Below are 25022 nucleotides of genomic sequence, written 5' to 3'. Positions count from 1 at the left end.
CATTAATAACAATGACTGGATGTCACTCATTGGGAAACTTCCCTTGCTTTTCTCACTGGGATTAAACTCTACAATCAACTCCAAGTTGCCAGTGGATTCAAAAGACAGGAAATCTTTTTAATGGTGGGTTTAGTGTGGTTTGGAGCTGGGGAAATGCCTCATCCTTTCCCAGAGGGGCCCCAAGCCCACTCTGCTGCCACATCTGCACTTGCGGCCCCTCACAGCTGCTCTGCCCTGGGGACATGGTGGGACCCCCTCCTGCCAGGGCTGAGGCTCCTCATGGCCCCTCACAGCCCCTCATGGCCCCTCACAGCCCCTCATGGCCCCTCACAGCCCTTCATGGCCCCATAGAACCTCTCATGGCCCCATAGAACATCTCTTGGCCCCTCACAGCCCCTCATGGCCCCTCACTACCCCTCATGGCCCCACAGAACCTCTCACAGCCCCTCATGTCCCTTCATGGCCCCTCATTTCCCCTCACAGCCCCTCATGGCTTCACAGAACCTCTCACAGCCCCATAGAACCTCTCATGGCCCTATAGAACCTCTCATTTCCCCTCACGGCCCCTCACAGCCCCAGGGGCTCCTACCAAAGGAGAAGGGGTCGGGCCCTGCTCACTCTCCTTTTATTTCGGTCCCTTCACAGCGCCAAGTAAAGAAAGGCTGAATGGAGCCTTTCCCCAGTGTTTCCCTCGGGGTTCATTGCGGGCTGAAGCTCTGTGCTGGCGCTGGCCCCAGCACCAACATCCCTGCAGCCCCCAAGGCCTTTGCTGTCCGCCCGTGTCCATTCCCTGTCCCCGAGTCCCGCCCGGCTCTGGCAGCAGCAGCAGCCGCAGCGCAGCGGGCGCAGGCCCGGCCCGGCCGGGGCTCCCGGCCACGAGCAGCAGCAGCGCCGGCCCTTCCCACCTGCTCCTGCCTCGGCTCCCCAGGGCTTTTGCCAGGGCAATGCTGGACTACAGCAACAATCCCCCACAAACAGCCCTGATTCCTCAGGGCCCGCCTCTGCTGCCCTCAGCCAGCCCTCAGAGGAAGAAAGGATCGGGTTCCAGCGCTGTTTTCAGCCCTGTTTTACTCACCCTGAGGTGACAGCAGGAGGCTGTTGGTGCCTTGGCCTTGGCAATTGTAGATCCCGGCTGCTCTTGCCCCTCTTCTGCTTGCCACTTGAATTTTAGCAGTAAAACTGCAATTGCCTCTTTCAATCAGTGCTACCTGCTGTGGTTTTATGACGGAGAACTTGGACTTCTTGTTAAAAAGGCCTCATGAGTAGTAGATCTCCAAATGCTCCCAAGTCCCTGAGCACTAAGTCAAGGGGAATTAAAGCCACACAGGTCACATTTGCAGTGCTCAAACACAGCCCTGTTGCTGCTGCTGCTGCTGCTACTGAAATAGAATCAACTGACAGAGGCCATCACAGAAATTGCCTCTGCAGTGGCAAATAAAATGAAAAAATCCACCAGGAGAAAGAAAAACTAGAACTTCCCAACTCGCTTCATTGTTTCTTCTGAGCAGCAGAAGAAAAAGGAACAGGGCACCTTTCAGGCAGCTCCACAAGCTCAGGGTTCCCATTTCCTGGGGAATCTGAGATGCAATTGGCCTTGTTAAAAGGATAAAAGCAAGGGGAATGAATTGGGAATTATTAGGAAAAAATGACCCTTCTTACACACAAAGTTCACCAAGTCATTCCCTGCATTTCTCCTTTTCACATTCTTTCTCTCATCCACTGACAGGTCCAGCTTATCATGTTCTGCTGCTTATCATCAACTGATTGTGCTCTTGATTTCTCCCACTGCAAGAGATGTAGAATCATCTCAACTGAACACAGAAACAAACTCCCTCTGTCAGCCCATCTTCATGTTCCAGATCACTTTCCAGATGTCCATGGGGCTGTTGGAATGATGAGCTCTCCACTGCTGGCTGCAGGCTCTGGAGATTCTTTCTCCACATTCAGCCAGGCTTGTATTCCCCAACAATTCCTGGTAGCCCATCATGTTTTCTTTGGGTAGAAGAGGAACAATGAAAACCTCACCAATGGCACAACTCCCCTGTGCACAAGGAAAAGAAAGAACAAGTTGTCAAGTTCTTCAAATATTTGTCCTGCTTTGCTGCAAGAGTTGTGCTGCACTCACAGTGTGGGAAGCCAAGAGAAGCTGCAGCTGGGGGCACATCTTGTGACAGGAGCTGCGCCTTGTTCTCCAGGACAGGTTTTTGGAAAGAACAGATGGGACTGGGGAGAAGATTCTGGGAAAACTGAAATAGCTTTGTGAAGAAATGAAAATAAAATCCAAAGAAACAACCACTAAGTTTTTTTACTATTTTTCTCTATTTATTTTTATGTTCCCCTTTTCCATCTTGCACTGTTTCTCCATCCCATTCATTCCAAATGGCTCTCACCTCTAAGATCTGAGACTTGGCAAGTTTTAGACACTGTAAAATACCCTGAGCTATAGCCAGTTTGCCTTGCCCTGTTTTCCTTGGAAAGCAATGCTGGAGACACAAGTGCAGTGCTTGGCTCAGGTACAAATTCTGCATTCAGGGAATGTGCTCAGACGGTGTCTGAGCCTCAGCAGGGACAAGGCACAGCAGCAGCCAAGGGCATTGCTGTGCCCCTGTGCAGGAGTCCAGACTCTGGCTCTTGGCTCAGCAGGGCAAAGTTGCCGTGTTTGGCCAGGCTCAGGGGCTGCCCGGGGAGCGCGGGGCTCGGGGCGGGGCCGAGCGGGCAACGGACAAACGGACACGGGGACAAACGGCCCCGGTGCTTCAGTTGCAGCGGCAGCGGCGGCAGCAGCAGCAGCAGCGAAAGCAGCGACAGCAGAAAATTTATCAATTCTCTCTCTCTTCTCCCTCTCCCACTGTCCCTCATCTTCTCCCGGTCTCCCTTTTCCTGTGTCCCCTCCTCTTCCAGGTTCCCTCTCCCCGTGCCCACCCGGGCCATGCCCCCGGTCCGCCCCCGGCCCCGGGCGGGGCTGCCCCGGCCCCGGCCCCGGCCCCGGCCCCGGCCCCGTCTCCGCCCATCCCGCCGAGGTCTCCTCTTCGCCTGGCTCTGGCTGTGCTGGGCGGGCATCAGTGCCAGGGGCTGGGGCGGCATCGCTGCCCTTTGGCTCCGCCTGGCCCGACCCCGGCCCCGGCCCCGGCCCCGGCCCCGGCCCCGGCCCCGGCCCCGGCTCCTCCCGGGGCCCGCGGAGGACACAGGCGGTGCGGCCGCTGCCGCCGCCTCCGCTGCGGCTTCCCCGGCCCGAGCTCCGCCGCTGTCGCGTTCCAATGAGGGAACGCCTGCGGGTGCCCGGCCCGGGGAGCTCGGGGAGCGCTCGGGGGCCGCTCCTGGCCCCGGGCCGAGCACTGACGGCCGCGTCTCTTCCCCAGGGAAGGCGCAGCAGGCCCTGCAGCAGCGCTACCGAGTGGGGTCACTGCTGGGGCGCGGCGGCTTTGGCAGAGTTTTTGCGGCCACTCGGCTCTCGGACGGACTCCCGGTGAGCAGAGGGGCCGGCGGCGGGCGGAGGAGGAGGAGGGGGCTGGACACGGTGGGCGGTGAGCTGAATCCGCTGCTCCCTTTGGCTTGCAGGTGGCCATCAAAAAGGTGCCACGGAACCGCGTCCGGCACTGGGGCGAGCTGGTGAGTGAGCGGGGCCAGCGGCAGAAGCCGGGCCGTGCCGGGCGGGGATGAGCCGGGGCCCGGCAGGGTGGGAGCCGCCAGGACACCTGCAGGGAGAGCGGGCGTGGGGCCAGCGGAGGGCACAGAGCATCCCGGGCTGGCTGAGGGCTTCCCGAGCCCTGGCACGGCCTCAGCCCCACTGACGGCACCGTGCTCCTCCCGCAGCCCGACGGCACCAGCGCACCCCTGGAGATAGTGCTGCTGGACAAGGTGTCCACAGGCTTCCCCGGTGTGGTGCAGCTGCTGGAGTGGCTTGAGCTCCCCAACACCATCGTGATGGTGCTGGAGCGCCCGGAGCGGTGTCAGGACCTGCGGCGTTTCATTCGGGCACGGAGGTTCCTGTCCGAGGAAGAGGCGCGGGAGCTGTTCCAGCAGGTGCTGGCGGCCGTGCGGCACTGCACCAGCTGCGGGGTCCTGCACCGAGATATCAAACCTGAGAACATCTTGGTAGACCTGGACACCCGCGAGGCAAAACTGATCGACTTCGGCTGTGGCACCTACCTGCAGGACACAGCCTACACTCAGTTTGCAGGTGAGCCCACACAGGGGCAGGCTCCTGGTCCTGGCATCTCCTGGCCCAACCTGGGTGTGGCAGCAGGGATTCTCCCTTTGGCTGCCAGTCACAGGACTGAGTCTTCAGCCAAGTTGCTTCTGAGCAGAACTGGGTGGGGACCCATCTTCCAGCCCTGCTGGCAGCCTTTGCCTGCCACTCTGCCCAGGACTGGGGCTGGGGCTGGGGCAGCCAGCCTGACAAAACCCCCGTGGGTGGGAGTAGCAGAGAGGGGGAGGCAGAACCTGTGCACCTGCTGGTTTGGTGTGCAGGTGAGAATGGGCTTGGACTGCTCTGCTCACCTGGTTTGACTTGGTTCAAGATATATTTTGGGCAATGCCAGCAGGGAGGATGTGGGTATGGTTTTTCCCCAGCACTGAGTGGGTATTTCCCTTTGTGTGTCATGGTCAGGCCTTCCCAGGGTTTCTGCTGCCCTCTTCCAGCACCAGTGGCTTCTTTTCCAACCCCAGGTTTGTACCCAAGTCCCAGGTGCTGGTGAGAGGGCAGCAGGTCACCCCATGTGCCACTGGGGCAGCCCCCACATGCCCAGGGATGCTGGGGCCAGGCTCTGGGAGCAGCAGCATCCCCCTGATGAGCTCCATCCATATTCCATAGGAACACCGTCATACAGCCCCCCGGAATGGAACGACTTCGGCTGGTACCATGGCGAGGCAGCGACCGTCTGGTCCCTGGGCATCCTGCTGCACGAGATGGTCTGCGGGGAGCACCCTTTCAGGAGGGGCAGGAACATCAGATGGGGCCAGCTCCCGCTGCCACAACGGCTCTCCCAAGGTGGATCCTCATCTCTGGGCACGGGGGGAACACCAGTGCTGGGAGACAGCAGCGGGCTCGTGAGCATCCCGCTCTGGCAGCTGCTGAGGAGGTGGCACATGTCCTGCTCTCCTGCTCTCCTCCAAAACAAAGAATTGATGGGAAAGTTTAGGCCCAGCTCTGAGCACATCCATCGTGGCCTGGGCACGGGAATAGTGGGGCAAAGCAGACAGGAGCCTTCTCCAACTGACCAGTGGTTTGTGGTTTCTCTCCCCAGACTGCCAGATTCTGATCAGGTGGTGTTTATCCCTGAACTCCTTGGACAGGCCCTCATTAGAAGACCTGTCCTGTGATCCCTGGATGCAGGATATTCATCAGCCCTAGAAGAAAGGAGAGAGCCACAGGCACAGTGATGCAGGGACCTGGTAAGTTACAGCTCCACACATGCCCTGGCAATCAGCAGCAAAGAAACCCAGACTTTTTTGTCCTGCCTGTGTCACTGCACTGGGGTCATGGAATGGGAACACACAGCCCTTGTGCTGGAGCTGAGCTGCTCTGCCCAGCACTGGTGGGCACCATCTGAGCTGGTTTTGCTTGTCCTGCTTCACTGACAGCCGGGCCCTGGGCAGAACCCTGACAGCCTGGTGTCACCCCAGGGAAGAAGGAGCCCCTGGAGAAGCTGTACCAGGTGGGGCTGCTGCTGCTGCTGCTGGAGACATGGAGGACAGCAGCAAGGATGACAACCTCTTCCTGCACCTGGCCAGCAGGAGCTGGCGATGATGGACTTTGATTCTGGCACCTTCTTCAAAGCCAGGCTCCACAGGGAATTTTCAGGTAAGTCCAGACCCAGGGGGATGCTCCCAGATTTGTGCATTGGCTGGGAACCAAAGGTTTCCCTTTCACTGGGGCAGATGCAACTGATTCCTCAGTGGCTGCCCAGCTGGTTTTTGGCAGGGCTGGGGACGTGGGATGGGGTGGGTACGAAATGGGAGTGGGATCCTGGCCCTGCCAACAGCCCCCAGCACCCACCGTGCCCCGGGCTGGGGCTGGGGCAGCCAGCCCGACACAAACAAACCCCCATGGCAGGAGCACAGGTGGGACTCCAGAACCTGAGCACGGCTGCTTTGCTGTGCAGGCAAGGAAGGGCTTGGGCTGCTCCACTCCCCTGCTTTGCTTTGGGATCACCGTGATTTTGGGGGACAGTGCAGGGGGAAAGGGAGAAAGCATGGGCTTCCCTCACCCATGGGTGGGTTTTTTCCCAGAATGTAGGGGTTGGGCCTTCCTCAAGCTCCTGACAGACATAAGATTTTTTACCATTTTTCTTGTTTCCCCTTTTTGTCTGTAACCTATTTTCATTAATTTGTTGTTTGTTTTTCTAAAGGAAGCGTTCTAGGTGGGGTCCAGTCTGGATCAGGAAGTGCTTGGGACCAGCTGTGGCGTGGATGGGCCGTGCCCTTGGAGAAGACTGAGGACATCGTTTGGGACCAGCTTTTCTTGTGGCAGCGGATGGTGTGAGGTGGGTCCTCATCTCCTTGGCATGGGAGGGACAAGAGCTTTTGGGAGATGGCAGCGGGCACAGGAGCATCCCGCTCTGGGCAGCTGCTGAGGGGCTGGATCTGCCGTGGCTGGCTGCAGGCTGGGCACATGTCCTGCCCTCCTGCTCTGCTCCCCAAGGCAGCAGTGATGGGCAGCTTTGGGCCCAGCTCTGAGCACGGCCAGCATGGCCTGGGCACCGCGGCTGGCTGGGACAAGGGGACAGGAGCCTTCAGCTGACGGGCGGTTTCTGCTTTCTCTCCTTGCAGCCGGGCTCTGCGGATGCTGAGGCTGCTCTGGGCTCTGCCAGGGCTCTGCTGGGCTCAGCACCGGGCCGGGATCAGCCAAAGAAGAAACGCTGTGACCTGCAGCAGAGACTTGAGCATTTTGGCAAGGCAGCTCAAGTCTGCAGAGTGTCCACCTCCAAGGGAAAACATGACACCCCCAAAAATTAAACTTGTTCCATGACTTCTGAAATGAAATCAATCTTGGATGACCCCAAATGACATTTTTCAGCTTGCTCAAGCTGTAGCTCAGCTCTTCTCTGAACACTTCTCTCCCCCACCTGCCTTTTACTTCACAGCTGCTCCCTCCTTTCCCCCAGTGAGTTCCCAGCCCATCACAGTCTCCATCACACTGCAGCCTTCCTTGATGCACCTCTCCACGAGGAAGGCCAAGCCCCAGTCTCAGGGACTGTTGGGGGTTAGGTGTCTTTGTTTTTTATTTCTGGCTTGCCCATAGGATTTTTACCCATTAGTTTGGGGTAAAACCTAACTGTGGGTACTTGGTGGGTGCTTGAAAAAAGACAAAGAGTTTGGCTGGGACCAAGGAGGGAAGGGGGCAGGAAAAAAAGGAGGGTGGCGACAGTTTGGTGGGCTTTCTTCAGTTTTGGAGAAGGACACTTCGGGCGCAGAGTTGTTGTGGTGGGGAGAAGGGAATTTCACCATCACCCAGACGGAGCTGCTGCTGCTTCTCCTCCTCCCCTCTTTGTTGGTGGCCTCACACCCCCTGTCCTGCCGGGATGTGTGACAGTGCCAGGCACCGCCGCGGAGCTGCTGATCCACCTCAGCCACCGGCCCAGGATCTCAGCTCATCCCTGCTGTTCCAGCTGAGTGTTCCTCAGAGCCCTGCAGGAGCACCGGGACTGCCCGCCCGAGGGGGTTTGTGAAAACAAAGCCTCTCCTCCATCCCGTCTCAGCCGAGAAAGCTGTCATGGGCCCCCTGGTTCTGTTTTCTTGCTAATGCTGTAGTTATTGTTGCTTGTTTGCCTGGTTATAAATCCTAATAAAGAACTGTTATTCCTATCCTCAGATCTCTGCCTGAAAGCCCCTTGATTTCAGAATTATAATAATTCAGAGGGAGGGGGTCTACGTTTTCATTCCAGGGGAGGCCCCTGCCCTCCCTAGCTGACACCTGTCTTCCAAAACAAAGACAGATGGGGAGTTTCTCCATCCTCCTTACCCTTGTGGGGCCAGCAGTGCTCTTGGTTCCTCATGCTCTTTTTGTGGGGCCTTTTGTGTCTGTGCCCCTCCAACTTAGGGGGACAGGGGATATTTGCTGCCCCCTTTCTGCTTCTGGGAAGCCTGTGCGGGCTCTTTGTCCCTCTCTGATTTGGGGGGTGCCAGTGTTGTCACCATCCCAGCAGCCCCCGGCTGCTCTTTGCCATCTGCCAGGCCAGGGGTGTTCTCTGTCCCCTTGCAATTTGTGGGGCTGGCACAGGCACAATTCCCCTCCTCTTTGGGGGGGCTGGCAGTCTCCTCTTCCCCCTCTGACTTGGGGGATGCTCTGGGCTACATCCATCTCTTAGTTTGGGGGGGGCAGGTATTTATCTCCCTTCATTTTGGGGGGCCCGGGGATTGTCTCCATCCTCCTCCAGTTTTGAGGGACCTGGGAGAAGTCTCTGCCTCCAAGCAATTTGGGGGGACTGGTGCAGGATCCACCCCCCTCTGATTTTGAGGGACAACCTGGAGGAAAGGCACCAAAATCTTGACAAAGGCTGAAGAGAACACTCTGATTACCCCTTTTGCTAAGAGGTTCCCTTAGCTGAAGTTGCTAACCAGGACAAAACTTCCAGGCCCGCAGTGGGTTTTGGGTTGTTTTATTTCCAGGGCCCTCAGTCCTGCGTGGGACACGGGAACTGGGTGCTGCAGAGGCTGCGCCAAGGCATCAGAAATGCCCGCCCAACACCCAAGGGTGGTAGAAGATCTGCTCCAGCACCGGCCGGTCCATGGGGTGCTTGGACAAACAGCAGCGGATCAGATGTTGGCACTCTGGGGAGAGAAGGCAGAAAGCGGCGCTCACTTGCAGAAGGCTCCTGCCCAGCTGCTCCCGGCGCCTGCAGAAGCCGGGCCACGCTGCGTGTGCTGGGAGCTGCCCTTGGCGGGAGAGCGGCACGGCAGGACAAGCGTCCCCTCCTTCAGCCAAGCGTGCCACACCCAGCCTGCCACGGGCCACCTGCTGCAGCCGGCCCTTGAGGGCACATGGACGTCCCGCGCAGCTGCGGGAGGGCCGGGCTGGGCTGCGCGGTGCCACCTGCCAAAGCCTGCCTGCTTCAGGCCGCGTACCAACCTGGAGAGACCTCCTGCGGGAAGAAGAGCTGCCCCAACACGGTGTCACGCTCGTTCTCGAAGGGCAGGAACCCGCACACCATCTCAAACAGCAGCACGCCCAGGGACCAGATGGTCGCCCCATCGCTGTGGTAGCAGCGCAGGCCGATCCACTCGGGCGGGCAGTACGTGCGTGTTCCTAGGGGAGATGGGCGGCACTGCTCAGGCGCAGGCTGCTGCCTTCCAGAGCCTGGTGCCAGCCTCCTGCCAGAGGCAGGGACTGCAGCCATGGCCACAACTTCCCCCCAAGGCGTGCCCGCCTCCCCCTGACAATGGGCCAAAGCCAAGAAACCATTCTGCAAGGCTGAGAACGCCAGCGGAGCAGCCCAAGGCCGTGAGGGCCTGCCAAGCCGAGGAGCCGGGGCCCGGCTTTTGCAGCCCCTTTCTGCCGGCAGGGCCTGCAGCCGGCTCCTGGGGCACAGCACCTGCCCCGTGCCACAGGGCAGCCGGCAGCCGGCTGAATGCTGCACCCCGCGGCCCAGGAGGGAATGGGGCCGTGCGGTGCCTGGTACTGGGAGCAGGGCCCGTGCTCTGGGCTCACCGGCAAACTGTGCAAAGGCCCACTCCTGGAGGAAGGTGCCACAACCAAAGCCGATCAGCTTCAGGTCGCCAGTCTCCAGGTTGGCGAGGAGGTTCTCTGGCTTGATGTCCCGGTGCAGGACACCACAGGCGATGCAGTGCCACACGGCCTCCAGCACCTGCCAGAAAAGCCAGCGTGCCACCTCCTCGCTCAGGAACTCTTGCTCCAGCAGGATGTGCAAGAGATCCCGAGATTGCTCTGGACGCTCCATCACCAGAACGAAGCTGTCAGGCAGCTCGAACCAGTCGAGGAGCTGGATAATTCTGCGGCAGCCAAAGCCTACCTTTTCCATTAGCACGATCTCCAGTGGAACCACAGGTGCCATCGGGCTGTGAGGAGAAGACAATGCCTCCATCACAGGGCCTGATGCTGCCAGGAACCCCCCAAGTGCCCGCCAGTGCAGTGGCCACAGCCAGCACCGGCCACCTTGCTCTGACCTGCTTCTAGGCTGCTCTCAGAAGCCCTGGCCTGGCCTACGAATGCCCCTCCAGAGCCCCATGGGAGCCTCAGACATCTCCTCAGGTCTCACCTGCCGGTACAGAAGCCTTGTTGGTATTTGGTGGCTCTATGGGAGCAGCTTCCTGGAGATGGAGGAAACTCCCTGTTCCCTCGAGAATTGTCTCCTCTACCAGGCACGGGCTGTTGCCAGCTGGCACATCCAGCACCGTCACCTGGGAGCTGTGGTCCTGCAGCTGCTGGTTCCAGGACACTTGCTGCTCCTCCACCTGCTCCTGAGACGGCTCCCCTGGATCAGGCTGGGCTCCCACTTGGACCTGGGGGCTTTCCCTGGCCATGTCAGTGCTCAGGGTCACGCCCATGTTGTTGAAGTCCAAGGGTCCAAGAAAGCTGGGAGACCTGTCCCTGGGCTCTGCACCTTCTGCAGGCTGACAGGTCTGGCTGAGCCTCTCCGAGCAATGGAGGCTGTCAGAGATAGCGGAGGCTCCTGGCACCATGGACGTTCTCTGACAGCCTGAGCTCCTTGCATGGATGGCGGGTCTTCTCTGCTGTGCCATCCTTGCAAGGCTTGAGGCTCTCCCAAGGATGGCCAGTCTTGCTGGGAGCAGCCTCCTGAAGGGATGGCGGCTTCTGGAGAAGCTGGGAGAGCCACAGCAGGGCAGGTGTCCTCACCTCATCAGCTTCTCCAGTTCTTTCCACAACGCCAGCCACATCCCAAAGAAGAGTGGCACAGATGTCCCATTGCGTGCCCAGTGCCAGATCATCACTTCCTGCAGCTCTTGGGCCACTGCCATGCAGGGACCGCAGCTGCAGGAGCTCTCCAGAGGGCTTGCGGGAGCACCTGGCCGCCGGCGAGGGGTGGCCCGAGGCCTGGAGAACCTGGGAGCCTCAGGGGCTGCTCGGTTCCTCCATGGGCCTCTGGGCCTAACCCTGGGGCACTTCCTCGTCTGCCGCCTCCGTGGTTTCCAGTGGCCACCGGCCCAGCAGACAGCCACAGCGGCCAGCAGCAGGACAAGGGCAGCCATCAGGACGCCACCGTCACCCATGGCTACGGCACGTCCCATGGCGACTGCACTGGCAGCTGCGGGGGCTGGCCCAGTTTATATAGGGCTGGCGTGGTGATGTCACAGTGCTGTGGCCAGCACAGCTGTGTGACATCACGGCCCTGCATCACCCCAGCGCTCAGCCCCTTTGTGACATCACGGCCCCACCCAATTCAGGGATCACAGCCCTGGCTCATCCCTGAAGATGAACATGGCCTGGAAAAGCCTGGAAATCAGAACCGGAGCTCAGCCCCTTGCAATGAATCCTTCCCTGGAGCAAGTGGCAGCACATCAGGAAGAGTGCTGCTGCCACCTGTGTCAAGCCCTGGCTCCCAGGACGATGCAGCGGCACCAACTTCAAACAATCACTACCCTGTGCCAGAGAAGATCCCCAAGAGGCAAAGGGAGGAGAAGTTCCTCTGTCTCTGGGGAGCTCTCCTGAAATGGCTGGCGAGGACTGCAAGAGTTTTCTCATAGCAGCTCACCAACTTCTGCAGAGCCTCTGCTCTAAATATATCAGGATTTTCCAAAGAGCGCTCATGCTTGTCCCACTGCTCTGGTTTTGACTGCCATGGGGTTCCTCTCTTCCCAAGAGCTGGCACATGCTGGGTTTGGATTCAAGATGGGAATGCTGTGGTTCAGTCAGGAGTGGTTTGGTTTCTGCTGAGCAGGGCTTGCCCTCTTCAAGGACTTTGCAGTGTCCCTTGGTACAATGCGTGTTTTCCTCTGGGAAGGGAGAGGTGAGTGTTGAAGACAGAGGCAATAAATGCATTAGAAAACCTGCACTGTGTCTGTGTCCATGTTTGTCAGGGGACCATACACATCCTGGAAGGGGACGATGTAATTTCTATAATTTCTTTTTTTAATGTATTAACAAGTCAGTTTTTATTGTGCCTCACATTTTTGGCCACCTTCGTCTCCAGCTGAGCTTTCAGTGCACCAAATTTCTTGCTGCAGTGGCAAGAAGCATCTCTGTATTCTTCTCCTGATCTTCATTCCTTGTCCTCTACCCATCCCATCCTGCCCCAGGGAGCAGGGACCTTCCTGGGGCAGATCCAGGAGGATATCCAGGACCATCCTGGCCTGGGACGGGTGCCAAGGAGATCCAGGAGGGTTCAGTGTCCAGCTCTAAGTCCTGGGACACCCTGTGCCGTGCTCCCAACAGCCCTGATTTTCAGGAAGGAGCCTCAGCAGTCACCTGACCATCCATGGATTTTTCTTCCAGGAATTCACTGTGGAGCTTGTTTCTGTTTTCCTGCTCTTTCTGAGCTCCTGTCAACATGGCATGGAGCTGGAAGAGGTGGAGAGGAGAAACGTCGGTAATGGGAAGACAGAGGGAAATTGCTGGGAAAAGGAAGACACACACCCCTAACGGTGGCTGCAGAAAGCTCCACACACTCCAGCCTGCCCCAAAACCAGGGACAGCCCTGGCTAAAATCCAAGGAAAACACTGCTGAGGATCCAAGGAATCCGAGCCATGATCTGTGTGGAGAGTGTCCCTGACAGGAGGAACGTGAATGGAACCGAGCGAGGCTGGGGCAGGAGGGTCAGAGCGAGCAGAGAAGGGGGGCCCATCAACATCCTAATTTACTGCTCCAGAGAAAGAAAAATTCCCAGCTTTAATTCCAAGGAGGATAATTTAATATCTCCTTGGCATCTGCAGATCTATGACCTGAATCCAGTCATGAGTTTCCTTCAGGTCTCCACCCTCGGGACCAGTTAAACAGATAGTGGGGTTAAACTCTTTCCCACTTCTTAAATCTGGATCCTCCTGTTCCATGAGAGACTTTTAATTGTGTCCCTCACAGAATCCTTCTGGAGCAGAATTCCCAGTGTGAAATGAATGGGGACAGGGAGTGTTGGGTGAAGAACTGATTAATGTGATATGGGAATGTGCCTTGCTGGGGATCCAAGCCAGCCGAATTTCACCCAGGGAAAAAAAGAGGGATTAAGTTCAAGCCTTGGGAAGCATTTGTTTAAGTTATGGCAAAGAGAAAGGGCTTATGGCAGTTAATATGTTAATCGACTCACCCCTTATAAGGTTATGTTTCTAGAATGTTCCTGGTTCTCTCCCCTGATTGGTTGTTATTTGTTGCAGTATTTTGCATATTTCTAACCCCAGTTTGTGGTTGGACCCATGCCCTCAGACTCTGCCCTCAGACCTACCCTGTATATTTCTGTGTCTGCCCGTAGTCCTGGTCTTTGGAGTTTGTCCCTATACTGCGCACGGTTTATGGGAGTTGTGCTTATTTTATTTCTCATAAAAAGTGTTAATTTTAGGTGGACACAAACTCCATCATACCCTTTCATTTTATTTGCACCTCAATTCCCTGAAGTCAGAGATCCCTAAAGTTTTAAAGGTACTGGTTTTCAATGGGATAGGATCCATTTAATTCCCAGAAAGAGGCACAGAATTAGATTTGAATCCAAGTTCGGATTCAGCATGGGAATGTAGGGGACAGCACACCGATGGTTTCCCTGTTGCTAAGCAGGGCTTGTCCTGTCCATTGACTTTGCAACCCCCGACTGGACAATCCATGTCCCATGCTCTGCGAGCAAGGAGGTGACACCATCACCGTACCCCTCCTCATCCCCGTGTCCTATTTAGACAAGAGTCTTCCTTCTCCTCTGCTCCAGAGGGTGCTCGAGTGCCCACAGGGAGCCCCTTCCTCGCTCCCGTGGAACTGGTGAGGGCTGGGGTGACGCAGGGCTGTGATGTCACAAAGGGGTTAAGCTCTGGTGTGATGCAGGGCCGTGATGTCACACAGCTGTCCTGGCCACACCACTGTGACATCACCGCTCCAGCCCTATATAAACCAGGCCAGCCCCCGCAGCTGCCAGTGCAGTCGCCATGGGACGTGCCGTAGCCATGGGTGACGGTGGCGTCCTGATGGCTGCCCTTGTCCTGCTGCTGGCTGCTGTGGCTGCCTGCTGGGCCGGTGGCCACTGGCAACCATGGAGGCGGCAGACGAGGAAGCGCCCCAGGGTTAGGCCCAGAGGCCCATGGAGGAACCGAGCAGCCCCTGCGGCTCCCAGGTTCTCCAGGCCTCGGGCCACCCCTCACCGGCGGCCAGGTGCTCCCGCAAGCCCACTGGAGAGCTCCTGCAGCTGCGGTCCCTGCATGGCAGTGGCCCAAGAGCTGCAGGAAGGGATGATCCGGCACTGGGCACGCAATGGGACATCTGTGCCGCTCTTCTTTGGGATGTGGCAGGCGTTGTGGAAAGAACTGGAGAAGCTGATGAGGTGAGGCCACCTGCCCTGCTGTGGCTCTCCCAGCTTCTCCAGAAGCCGCCATCCCTTCAGGAGGCTGCTCCCAGCAAGACTGGCCATCCTTGGGAGAGCCTCAAGCCTTGCAAGGATGGCACAGCAGAGAAGACCCGCCATCCGTGCAAAAAGCTCAGGCGGTCAGAGAACGTCCATGGTGCCAGGAGCCTCCACTATCTCTGACAGTCTCCATCCCTAAGAGAGGCTGTATGGCACTGCACGGCTTGTGGCGTCCTGCACCGGGACACCAAGCCAGAGAACCTCCTCGTCAACCCAGACACTGGGGACCTGAAGCTGATGGACTTCGGTTGTGGCACCTTCCTCCAGGAGCGGGCCTTCACACAGTTTGCCGGTGAGCCCAGAGCGCGGGCCCTGCTCCCAGTGCCAGGCACTGCACAGCCCCATTCCCTCCTGGGCCACGGGGTGCAGCGTTCAGCTGGCTGTTGGAGATGGTGTGCGGGTTCCTGCCCTTTGAGAACGAGCGTGACACCGTGTTGGGGCAGCTCTTCTTCCCGCAGGAGGTCTCTCCAGGTTGGTACGTGGCCTGAAGCAGGCAGGCTTTGGCAGGTGGCACCGCACAGCCCAGCCCGGCCCTCCCGCAGCTGCGCGGGACGTCCATGTGCCCTCAAGGGCCGGCTGCAGCAGGTGGCCCGTGGCAGGCTGGGTGTGGCACGCTTGGCTGAAGGAGGGGACGCTTGTCCTGCCGTGCCGCTCTCCCGCCAAGGGCAGCTCCCAGCACACGCAGCGTGGCCCGGCTTCTGCAGGCGCCGGGAGCAGCTGGGCAGGAGCCTTCTGCAAGTGAGCGCCGCTTTCTGCCTTCTCTCCCCAGAGTGCCAACATCTGATCCGCTGCTGTTTGTCCAAGCACCCCATGGACCGGCCAGTGCTGGAGCAGATCTTCTACCACCCTTGGCTGTTGGGCGGGCATTTCTGATGCCTTGGCGCAGCCTCTGCAGCACCCAGTTCCCGTGTCCCACGCAGGACTGAGGGCCCAGGAAATAAAACAACCCAAAACCCACTGCGGGCCTGGAAGTCTTGTCCTTGTTAGCAACTTCAGCTAAGGGAACCTCTGGGCAAAAGGGGTAATCAGAGTGTTCTCTTCAGCCTTTGTCAAGATTTTGGTGCCTTTCCTCCAGGTTGTCCCTCAAAATCAGAGGGGGGTGGAGCCTGCACCAGTCCCCCCAAATCGGTGGGAGACAGAGACTACTCCCAGGCCCCTCAAGACTGGAGGAGGATGGAGACTATCCCTGGGCCTCCCAAACTGAAGGGAGATAAATACCTGGCAACACAAAATAAGAGATGGATGGAGCCCAGAGCATCCCCCAAGTCACAGGGGGAAGAGGAGACTGCCAGCCCCCGCAAAAGAGGAGGGGAATTGTGCCTGTGCCAGCCCCACAAATTGCAAGGGGACAGAGAACACCCCTGGCCTGGCAAAGGGCAAAGAGCAGCCGGGGGCTGCCGGGATGGTGACAACACTGGCACCCCCCAAATCAGAGAGGGACAAAGAGCCCGCACAGGCTTCCCAGAAGCAGAAAGGGGGCAGCAAATATCCCCTGTCCCCCTAAGTTGGAGGGGCACAGACACAAAAGGCCACACAAAAAGAGCATGAGGAACCAAGAGCACTGCTGGCCCCACAAGGGTAAGGAGGATGGAGAAACTCCCCATCTGTCTTTGTTTTGGAAGACAGGTGTCTGCTAGAAAGGGCAGGGGCCTCCCCTGGAATGAAAACGTAGACCCCCCTCCCTCTATATTATTATAATTCTGAAATCAAGGGGCTTTCAGGCAGAGATCTGAGGATAGGAATAACAGTTCTTTATTAGAATTTATAACCAGGCAAACAAACAACAATAACTACAGCATTAGCAAGAAAACAGAACCAGGGACCCCGTGACAGCTTTCTCGGCTGAGATGGGATGGAGGAGAGGCTTTGTTTTCACAAACCCCCTCGGGTGGGCAGTCCCGGTGCTCCTGCAGGGCTCTGAGGAACACTCAGCTGGAATAGCAGGGATGAGCTGAGATCCTGGGCCGGTGGCTGAGGTGGATCAGCAGCTCCGCGGCGGTGCCTGGCACTGCCACACGTCCCGGCAGGACAGGGGGTGCGAGGCCACCAACAAAGAGGGGAGAAGGAGAAGCAGCAGCAGCTCCGTGTGAGTGACGGTGAAATTCTCTTGTGCCCACCGCAGCAGCTCTGCACCCAACGTGTCCTTCTCCCAAGCTGAAGAAAGCCCCCGAAACTGTCCCCATCCTCCTTTTTCCTGTCCCCTTCCCCCCCTGGGCCCGGCCAAACTCTTTGTCTTTTGCCAAGCACCCACCAAATACCCACAGTTAGGTTTTCCCCACAACTAATGGGTAAAAATTCCACAGGCAAGCCAGAACTAAAAAGAAAAGGGACACCTAACCCCCAACAGTGTGTCTTAATCCCTCTTAGAGTAAATATTATCAATTAAATGCAACTTCCTGTTTAATTGCAGAAGTGGAAAAAATGTTCCAGAATTCTAAAACTACTTTGAAAACTGTGTTATTAATATGGCAAAAGGGAAGAAACATTTGGGGATTACTTCCTACTAAAAATAATTCTAAATATTTCAAAAATATTCTACTTTTTAAAAATAAAAAATGAAGATAACAAGGTGGGTTCCCCAAGTCTGTCTGCTGCCTGCCCAGCCAAGGCTGTGGCCAGCCAAGCAGCTGTGCCAGTGCTGCTGGTACCAGCCAGACCCCAGAGCAGAAGCCCAAAGGTGTTGCTCAAGCTCTGCCTTGGCAGGAGGGTCCTGCCTTCAGTCCTGTCCAGACACCAGGGCCAGCACTTTCAGGGACAGAGGGTCCTGGTCTGGGTGGTGGCCGCACAGCAATAAGCTGATAACGCAGCTTTGGCAAGGAAAACAGACACTGGCTTGGAGACTCAGGAAGAGAGGTGCAGTTCTCCCTGACTGAGTGTAGTGCTTTACATTCACACTGTTATAAATGCATATCATATTATTGGCTTTTCTCAAATATTAAAAGGAATCTTATATGTATAAGATTAGAAATTTTTTTTGTATTAATATGGTTTCCTTTATTTCTGTTATTGATGAAACTTTGAAATAGTGGTATAATACATATATGTTAAGCTTTGGCATAGTACTAAAACAAAAACTACTTTAGTTTGTATAACCCAAAGACTGCAAAAGATAGCTGGAGATGCCCCCTACATTCAGAAACTATCTTATCCAGATGAAGACAGCAGTGACCAGAACTCTGGGGGAGGAATTTATTGCATTTCTGTTATCAGGAAATGTAAATCTCATTGGCGCCAAGAAGATTGATCTATTGGGAAGGGGGCAAGAGAAAACTAAACAGAAGAACACCAAAGATCCTAAGAAGAATGTATGAATATGCATGAGAATTTATGGATATGTAGTAGGATTCTGTTTTTAAGGGACAATCTTTTGTCAGTAAGGTGTGCTCTCTTGGCTGAATGCAGAGACACCTGGCTGTATCTCTGTACTTTACTTTATTTTTAGATCCGAATTATCTTTTCATTAAACCTTTAAATTCTATAAGAAAAATATGTGAACCTCGTTTTTCACAACACTGAGCTGTTTGGCCGGACATCTGAAGGTGCAGAGGTGCTCCTGTGGAGAGAAGAGGTGGCTGAGGCCCCCAGCTGCCGCTGGCACACAGGGACCCTCCTGCACAGCAGGGCCCAGAGCTGCCAAGGCTCCCCAGCACGGCTGGAGCTGCTGGCACAGCTTGGCCCAGCTGGACAGCTGCCCCTCAAGGCCCTGGAGAGCAGGGGATGGCTCTGGGCAGGGTCCCTGGCCAGGAGCGGGCCCCAGAGCACCTCTGCCTGTCAAGGGCAATCTCGTCCCCGCTCTTTCTCCTGCCCACCTTGCTTTGCCTCTGCCCGCTGCTCCTGGGGCTGCTCTTGGCCAGGCAGCCTCAGTGGCAGCCAGCACTGGCTGCAGCCCCAGCGGGCTCCCCAGGACAAGGCCCAGCAATTAAGAGGCCAATGAAAGCCCTGGGCAGCAGCAGAACTCTCAGCAGAGTGTTTTGGGCAACCAAGGACTATCCACAAGTCCACAGCAGCTTCACTGGGAATGTTTCTTTTCTACAACAGACTTTCAAAAGAAGCTGTTTGAGGGAAAAATGAACGAAACACTCACCGTTTTGTCTTCCAGACATACCAGATTCCAACACAGCATAAAATGAAGAAATGCACCAAACAAAGCAGGCCTGCCATTAATTCTAGCCAACAGCGTGTTCCCTGACAGAAACCTCTTCCGATGCCCTTCTGGGAATTGGGAACACGTGTTGTGCCGGCTGCATCTGTGGGAGCAATGGGCAGCGTGAGCCCGTGCTGTGATCCACTGCTGAGCTGGCAGCACGGTGGGTATGTCCAGGATATTCCCTGTTTCCCCCAGAGCTGGGGCCTGCAGGCACCTTGCCAGCCCTTGGCACAGGCTGTGCCACACAATAAAACCCAGAAAGCTGAGAGGGGGACCTAGGGACAGCACAGCTGCTTGGGCAGTGACTCCTTCCAGGGCCACGGGCCAAACCCATCCCTGAGCAGCCACTGCCACCCCTGACCCTCCCTGCTCCGTGACAGCTCCCCCAGCCCAAGGGGACAGAGCCAGGCCCTGTCAGGAGCCAGTGCAGCCCCTGCCCAGTTGGCAGCCAGGGCTGGCTGTAGCTCTGGGATCGCAGCAGGGCTCCCACTCGGGGCTGCTCCTGTGCCTTGGGCCTCTGGATGCTTAGGGCCAGCTCCAGGAGCAGCTGCAGTGGGATGGACACTGGTGCAGGAATCCCGATTCCCAGGGGCTGGGAATGAGCTCCAGAGGCCTGGAAGCCGAGGCACCTCCAGCTCTGGCTGCTGCTCAGCCATGCAAGGAGAGGCCCTGTGGGAAGAGCTGCTGGCACACAGCCCCACCGAGGGCTGAGCCCAGCACAGCAATTACCTCCTGTGCCTGGGCCCGTGCCTGCAATTGCCTCCCTTCGTTCAGGAAATGCCGCCTTCCATAGAGCCTCTCTGTCCATCCCTTGAGAAAGGAAGAGGCACAGCTGGATCAGATGGAACCATTACATAGCAGGGAAGTGGCCTCTTCAGGAGGCAGTGCTTGTCAAAGACATGGAAGAGGATCAGGAAAAGGCCCAGGCTCTCTCTTGTCCAAACCACCACCTCTCCTGATCTGCTCAGAGACCAGGAAGTTGCAGAGGATCTCAAGGTGTGCATGGCCCATGGTGCAGTTTGGGCAGCCTGTCTGCTGATGCCAAATGCCTTCCTGCAGAGGCTGGGCAGAAACTGCATCCGGGCCAGGCTGGGAAACAGCCCTGCAGGGCTTGAAAGCAGCAGCAGGGCAGTGAGGCTGCCATGGATCCCTTCCCATGGTGCAGGGCATGGCATGTCCAGAGAAAGCCCCTGACTGCTGCATTTCAGGAAAGGCTGAGGGAAATGCACCCACCACGCCCTTTGAGCAGTTCCTTCTCTATTTCTTTCAGGATGTGGTGTGACTCAAGTGATTCTTTCTGTCCTGTGGCTTTGTTCTTCCCTCTCGGAGGACCTTAACAAAAAATAGTTCCATTTCTCAGGAATGGATCCCAGAAAAGCAATGCTCAGCCTGTGGGTATGGCAGGGACACACCACTCACCCCTGCGATGGGAGCCGGGCTTGCGGGCAGTGATCAGCAAAGGATCTGGGAAAGTCCTCCCTGCAGACACACCTGTAACTCAACAGCCACAGAAGCTTCTGTCACCTGGTTCCTACCAGGTTGTCAATGATTATTCCTTGATGGGACACTGAGAACATACCTGCAGGAGGCTCCAAGGGCTTCAAAACTTTATGCAGCCAATCTAATGGAGAAGCCATCCTGGGAACCTCATCTGGAAGGGAGCACAGATGAGAACCTTTTTCGGGGTGTGCTGGGATCACCTTCAGCCTTAGGGAACTGGGCACTGCCAGGGGGTTGGGTAAGACCATGGGAGCCAGATGTCAATGGACATGGCCAAAGCTGTAGAGGGGCCTGGAATGCTCTGGGCTGGCTCCTGGTCACTCTCAACACTCTTTCCATGCCCTGTGCAACATCCCTGAAGGGTGGGCGCTCCCCAGCAGCAGAGATGGCAGCTCAAGCCTCAGCAGGGCTCAGGCCCAGAGGCACAGCAATTACCTCCTGTGACTGTGCCTGGCATGGCCTCCCTTCCTGCAGCAGAGGCTGCCCATGAGCCACTGCTTCCTCTGGGAAACGCTGCCTTCAGCACAGCCTCTCCATCCACTTCTGCAGAAAGGGACAGCTGGATCAGATGGCAGCATTCCCCACTGGGGAGGTGGCATCTTCAGGAGGCAATGCTTGCCAAAGACTTGGTTAAGGACCAGGATATCATATAAACTTTTGGGATTGGCCAGGGCCCTCCCTTCTCCAAACAGCTGCCATTTTTGGTCTACCCGGACACTGGGGAATACTACAAGATCTCAGTGTGGGCATGGCCTATGCTGCACTTTGGGAATCCTGTCAGCTGATGACAAATGCCTTCCTGCAGAGGCTGGGGAGAAGCTGCAGCCAGGCCAGGCTGGGAAACAGCCCTGCAGGGCTTGAAAGCAGTAGCAGGGCAGCAAGGCTGCCATGGATCCCTTCCTGCTGTGTTGGGCACTGCGTGTGCAGATGTGCAGAGAAAGCCCCTGGCTGCTGAGTCTCAGGAGAAGGCTGAGGGACATGGACCCACCTTGTCCTTCCTGCAGAATTTTCTTCAGCATTTGCCTCATGGGTTTGGATGGCTCATGGGGTTTCATAACTCCTGTAGCTTTGGTATTTCCTCTTGAAGGACCTTAGAGCAAAATAATTCCATTTCACAGGAATGGATCCCAGAATGCAAATGCTCAGCCTGTGGGGTCAGCAGGGACACACCACTCACCCCTGTCATGGGAGCCAGGCTTGTGTGCAGCAACCAACCCAGGAGCTGGGAAAGTCCTCCCTGCAGACACACCTGTAACTCAACAGCCACAGAAGCTTCTGTCATCTCTTCTGATCTGCACAGGCAGCACTGAGCCACAGGAGCAGTGAGAGGATCACACAGGGCGAGGGCACACATGTGCATGGCTCTGTCCTGGCACCTGCAGCGATGCTCTCCTGGCCAAGCCTTGGGCTCTGAGCTGGCAGCTCTCCCAGGGGGAAAGGCCTTCACCTACCCTCACCATCTTCCAGAGCCTCAGTCCTGGGTGTGGGTTGGGAAGCCAGATCACCTTCAGCAAGAGGTTTGGCTGAAAAAGAGGTAGGACAGAACAGCTCTCGTGGCTCTGTAGGAGACCCTCAGGCTCCCTGGGGCTGGCAAAGGAGCCATGCAAGGCACAGCCCCGGGATACAGCCCTGGGCCTGGCCCCTTCCCTCTCTGCTCTTCTCCGTGGCTGCACAGAGCACATGGAAGGAGACACTGGCATTACACACGGGAAGAGATTGGCAGCTAAATGCTCCTTCTTCCCACTGGTAGTGACCTGTGGGATCCCTCAGGGCTCTAGAAGGGAGCAGGGCGAGGTTTCCAGAGCCCATCAAGCCTGAGAATATGTTAAGAGATATGGCAAATGCTCTTGCCACCTTGTCATTTTGTGTTCTGTCAGTAAAGGGAATAGAAGAACTTGCCTCCAGCATTCTCCAAGATATTCAAAGTATCATTCAGTAGCACTTCCAAATAATTGAGGTTGAGTTCCAAATCTAGAAGGGAGCACAGATCAGAACAGTTTCCATGGTGTGCTGAGATCCCCTTCTACCTTAGGGAACGGGGCAGTGCAAGGGAGTCGCGCTAAGGCTGTGGGTGCCAGATGTCAGTGGACATGGCCACAGCTGCAGAGGGGCCTGGGGGCTCTGGGCTGGCTCCTGGTCACTCTCCACCCTCTTTGCAGGCCCTGTGCAGCATCCCTGGGAGAGGTGGCTGGAGCAGCCCAGGCCCCACTGGGGCCCTCTCTCTGCCACAGCTGAAAGAATTGTAAAAGCAATGGGGAAGAACTACAGCAGGCAGTGCCACAACTGTCCCTCAGGCCCTCCCTCCCTCCTGCCCACGTTCTGCTGGGACAGCTCTCCCATCCCATAGGGATAGAGCCAGGTTCTTTCAGGATACAGTGGAGCCTTGCCCTCCCCCTCTGCCTATTCCCCACCATGGGCACCCCTTTGCAGCTGCTGCCAGGATTTGGGACCTGTCTCCCATGGAGGGACCCCAGCAGGACTGCTCAGTAGCCAAGTGCCCTGAGCCTGCTGGGGATAATTCCACTGGGCTGTGCCGGTCTTGTCTGGGCTGTGCCTGCACTGCCAAGCAGCAGAGATGGCAGCTCAAGCCTCAGCAGGGCTCAGGCCCAGGGGCACAGCAATTACATCCTGGGACTGTGCCTGGCATGGCCTCCCTTCCTGCAGCAGAGGCTGCCCATGAGCCACTGCTTCCTCCGGGAAATGCTGCCTTCAGCGCAGCCTCTCCTTCCGTCTCTGGAGAAAGGAAGAGGGATACATGCATCAGGTGGGGCTGTTTGTTCCCCAACATGAAGGTGGCATCTTCAGGAGGCAATAGTTGTCAAAGATATGGATAAGTTTCAGGAAGGCATCCAAACTTTGGAGCCAGGCCAGCCACATCTACCACAAGACTGGGAAATTGCAGGGGATTTCAGGGTGTGCATGGCCCGTGCTGCAGTTTGGGCTCCCTGTCAGCTGATGCCAAATGCCTTCCTGCAGAGGCTGGGGAGAAGCTGCATCCAGGCCAGGCTGGGAAACAGCCCTGCAGGCTGTGAAAGCAGCAGAGGGGCAGCAAGGCTGCCATGGATCCCTTCCTGCTGTGCCAGGCATGGCGTGTCCAGATGTGCAGAGAAAGCCCCCGGCTGCTGAGTCTCAGGAGGAGGCTGAGGGACGTGGACCCACCATGGAGTCTCTCCAGATCACTCAACATCTTGTGTCCTGTAGGTTTGTTCCTCCCTCTAGGAGGATCTTAACAGAAAGTATTTCCATTTCAGATGAATGGATCCCACAGAACCAGGGCTCAGCCTGTGGGATCAGCAGGGACACACCACTCACCCCTGCGATGGGAGCTGGGCTTGCGTGTAGCAACCAGAAAAGGAGCTTGAAATGTCCTCGCTGCAGACACACCTGTAACTCAACAGACACAGCAGCTTCTGTCACATGCTTCCTGCCAGGGTGTCAGTGTTTATTCCTTGTTGGGACAGTGAGAACATACCTGCATGGGGCTCCAGAGGCAGAAAATCTTCATGAAGCCAAGCTGCTGGAGAAGCCTTCCTACCACCCTCATCTGGAAGGAAGCACAGATCAGAACCATTCCATGGTGTGCTGGGAACCCCTTCTGCCTTAGGGAACTGGGCACTGCAAGGGGCTCAGGTAAGGCTGTGGGTGTCAGATGTCAATGGACATGGCCAAAGCTGCAGAGGGGCCTGGGGAGCTCTGGGCTGGCTCTGGTCACTCTCCACCCTCTTTGCAGGCCCTGTGCAACATCCCTGGAAGGGCAGTGGGACCAGCCCAGGGCCCCTGAGGCCTCTCTCCCTCCCACAGAGAAAACCCTCCCTAAAGCCCTGGGGAAAACCATCCCCAACACTTCCCAGGGAGAAGGGAGCACTGTCCCAGGAAAGGGAAGCCAGGCCGCCGGCTCACCTGCTTGCCCTGCTCGCCACGGAGCAGCCTGGGCAGCCCTGTCAGGCAGGGCCACTGCCAGGAGGAGCAGGAGGAGGAGGCGCAGAGCAAAGGCCATGGTGCCTTGCCCACTGCCAGTCCTGCAGCTCTTGCTGCCACCACTGTCCTGACACCGCTGTCCCAATGTCAGCACCGCTGCTGCCGCCGCCGCTGCTGCCACAACAGTCGTGGTCAAGGACTGACTGCTCGGTCCTTGTGGTGCTGGGCAACCACGGGGCTCTGGGACCTCTGTGACCTCAGAGCCTGCTGTCACCTCAGCCTGCTGTCACCCCAGAGCCTTCTGTGACCTCATGGCCTTAGATGTCTGCCCCAAGTGTACTCCCATCTGTACTAGAGGACTGCTCTGACTGTGAATCTTTGACTTCATCAAAGGGTCATTGCTAAACAAAACCTTGGTTTTGCCTGCTGACATTGCTGGACAGGCAGTGTCCCAGGAGATGCTCTTGATGGTTGCCTCTTTTCCTGGGCATGGCACTGGAGGAGGTCCAGGCCCAGGTGATGCCACTGAAGGAAATGTGCCCTCATCCCAGGGATGCTCAACACAGACTCCCCCAGCCCCTTGGGGCCCTGCCTCTGGTCACAGCAGCTCCTGCCTGGCTCCTGCCTGCCCACACCGTGGTCAGCCCTGCCTGCTCCTGGACATGGAGCTCAGCCAGGGCTGGTGCTGTGTGGGCTTTGCTGGTGGTACCAGCCGGACACTGGGGTGAGAGCTCCATCTCTTTATTGGAAGAGAAGATCTGTGCTGGGCCCTGCCCTGGCAGGAGAGACCCACCTTCAGTCCAGGCCACAGAGCAGGGCGGGTCCCTTCAGGGACACAGGGCCTTGCTGTGGGTGGTGGCAGCATCTGCACAGCAGCAAGCTGGTAATGCAGCTGTGACAGGGACATCACGTACGGGCATGGAGATGTGAAATGTGTGGTGCAGTG

At 57.1% G+C, this 25022-nt stretch overlaps 3 protein-coding genes and 1 long non-coding RNA gene across 5 annotated transcripts in view; 1 reads left to right on the top strand and 3 right to left on the bottom strand.

The window, feature by feature from the left end:
• LOC147645291 (uncharacterized) overlaps positions 1–25022 on the bottom strand; it is a 409208-nt gene that overhangs the window by 341809 nt on the left and 42377 nt on the right. The gene's annotated exons all lie outside the window — the stretch shown is intronic.
• The window catches only part of LOC111922621 (uncharacterized), an 813543-nt gene that overhangs the window by 757081 nt on the left and 31440 nt on the right, over positions 1–25022 (bottom strand). The gene's annotated exons all lie outside the window — the stretch shown is intronic.
• On the top strand, positions 5243–6984 carry LOC147645294 (uncharacterized). Its single transcript, XR_015282413.1, has 4 exons — positions 5243–5394; positions 5584–5803; positions 6351–6485; positions 6772–6984. It is a non-coding gene; the product is annotated as an uncharacterized LOC147645294 (long non-coding RNA).
• LOC147645293 (uncharacterized) lies at positions 16240–24324 on the bottom strand. Of its 2 annotated transcripts, none has more exons than XM_086874855.1 (13): positions 24067–24281; positions 23631–23702; positions 22784–22891; positions 22058–22129; positions 21610–21681; positions 21336–21407; positions 21147–21248; positions 20594–20701; positions 20238–20309; positions 20078–20149; positions 19892–19990; positions 19388–19468; positions 16240–18758 (listed from the first exon to the last, which is right to left on the bottom strand). In XM_086874855.1, the coding sequence occupies exons 3-13, from the start codon at positions 22803–22805 to the stop codon at positions 18592–18594; spliced, it is 939 nt and encodes a 312-aa protein (XP_086730981.1). In that variant the 5' UTR covers positions 22806–22891; positions 23631–23702; positions 24067–24281; the 3' UTR covers positions 16240–18591. The 2 variants fall into 2 exon arrangements, with proteins under 2 accessions (XP_086730981.1, XP_086730982.1); XM_086874856.1 differs by having other exon boundaries at positions 17687–18064; positions 18596–18758; positions 22058–22891; positions 24067–24324.

Source organism: Cyanistes caeruleus, unplaced genomic scaffold (assembly GCF_971803275.1).
Source record: "Cyanistes caeruleus unplaced genomic scaffold, bCyaCae1.hap1.1 HAP1_SUPER_30, whole genome shotgun sequence".
In the NCBI taxonomy this organism is placed as follows: Eukaryota; Metazoa; Chordata; class Aves; order Passeriformes; family Paridae; genus Cyanistes; species Cyanistes caeruleus.
Note: the sequence above shows the minus strand (reverse complement) of the source record. Positions and strands in the feature narration are given on the sequence as shown.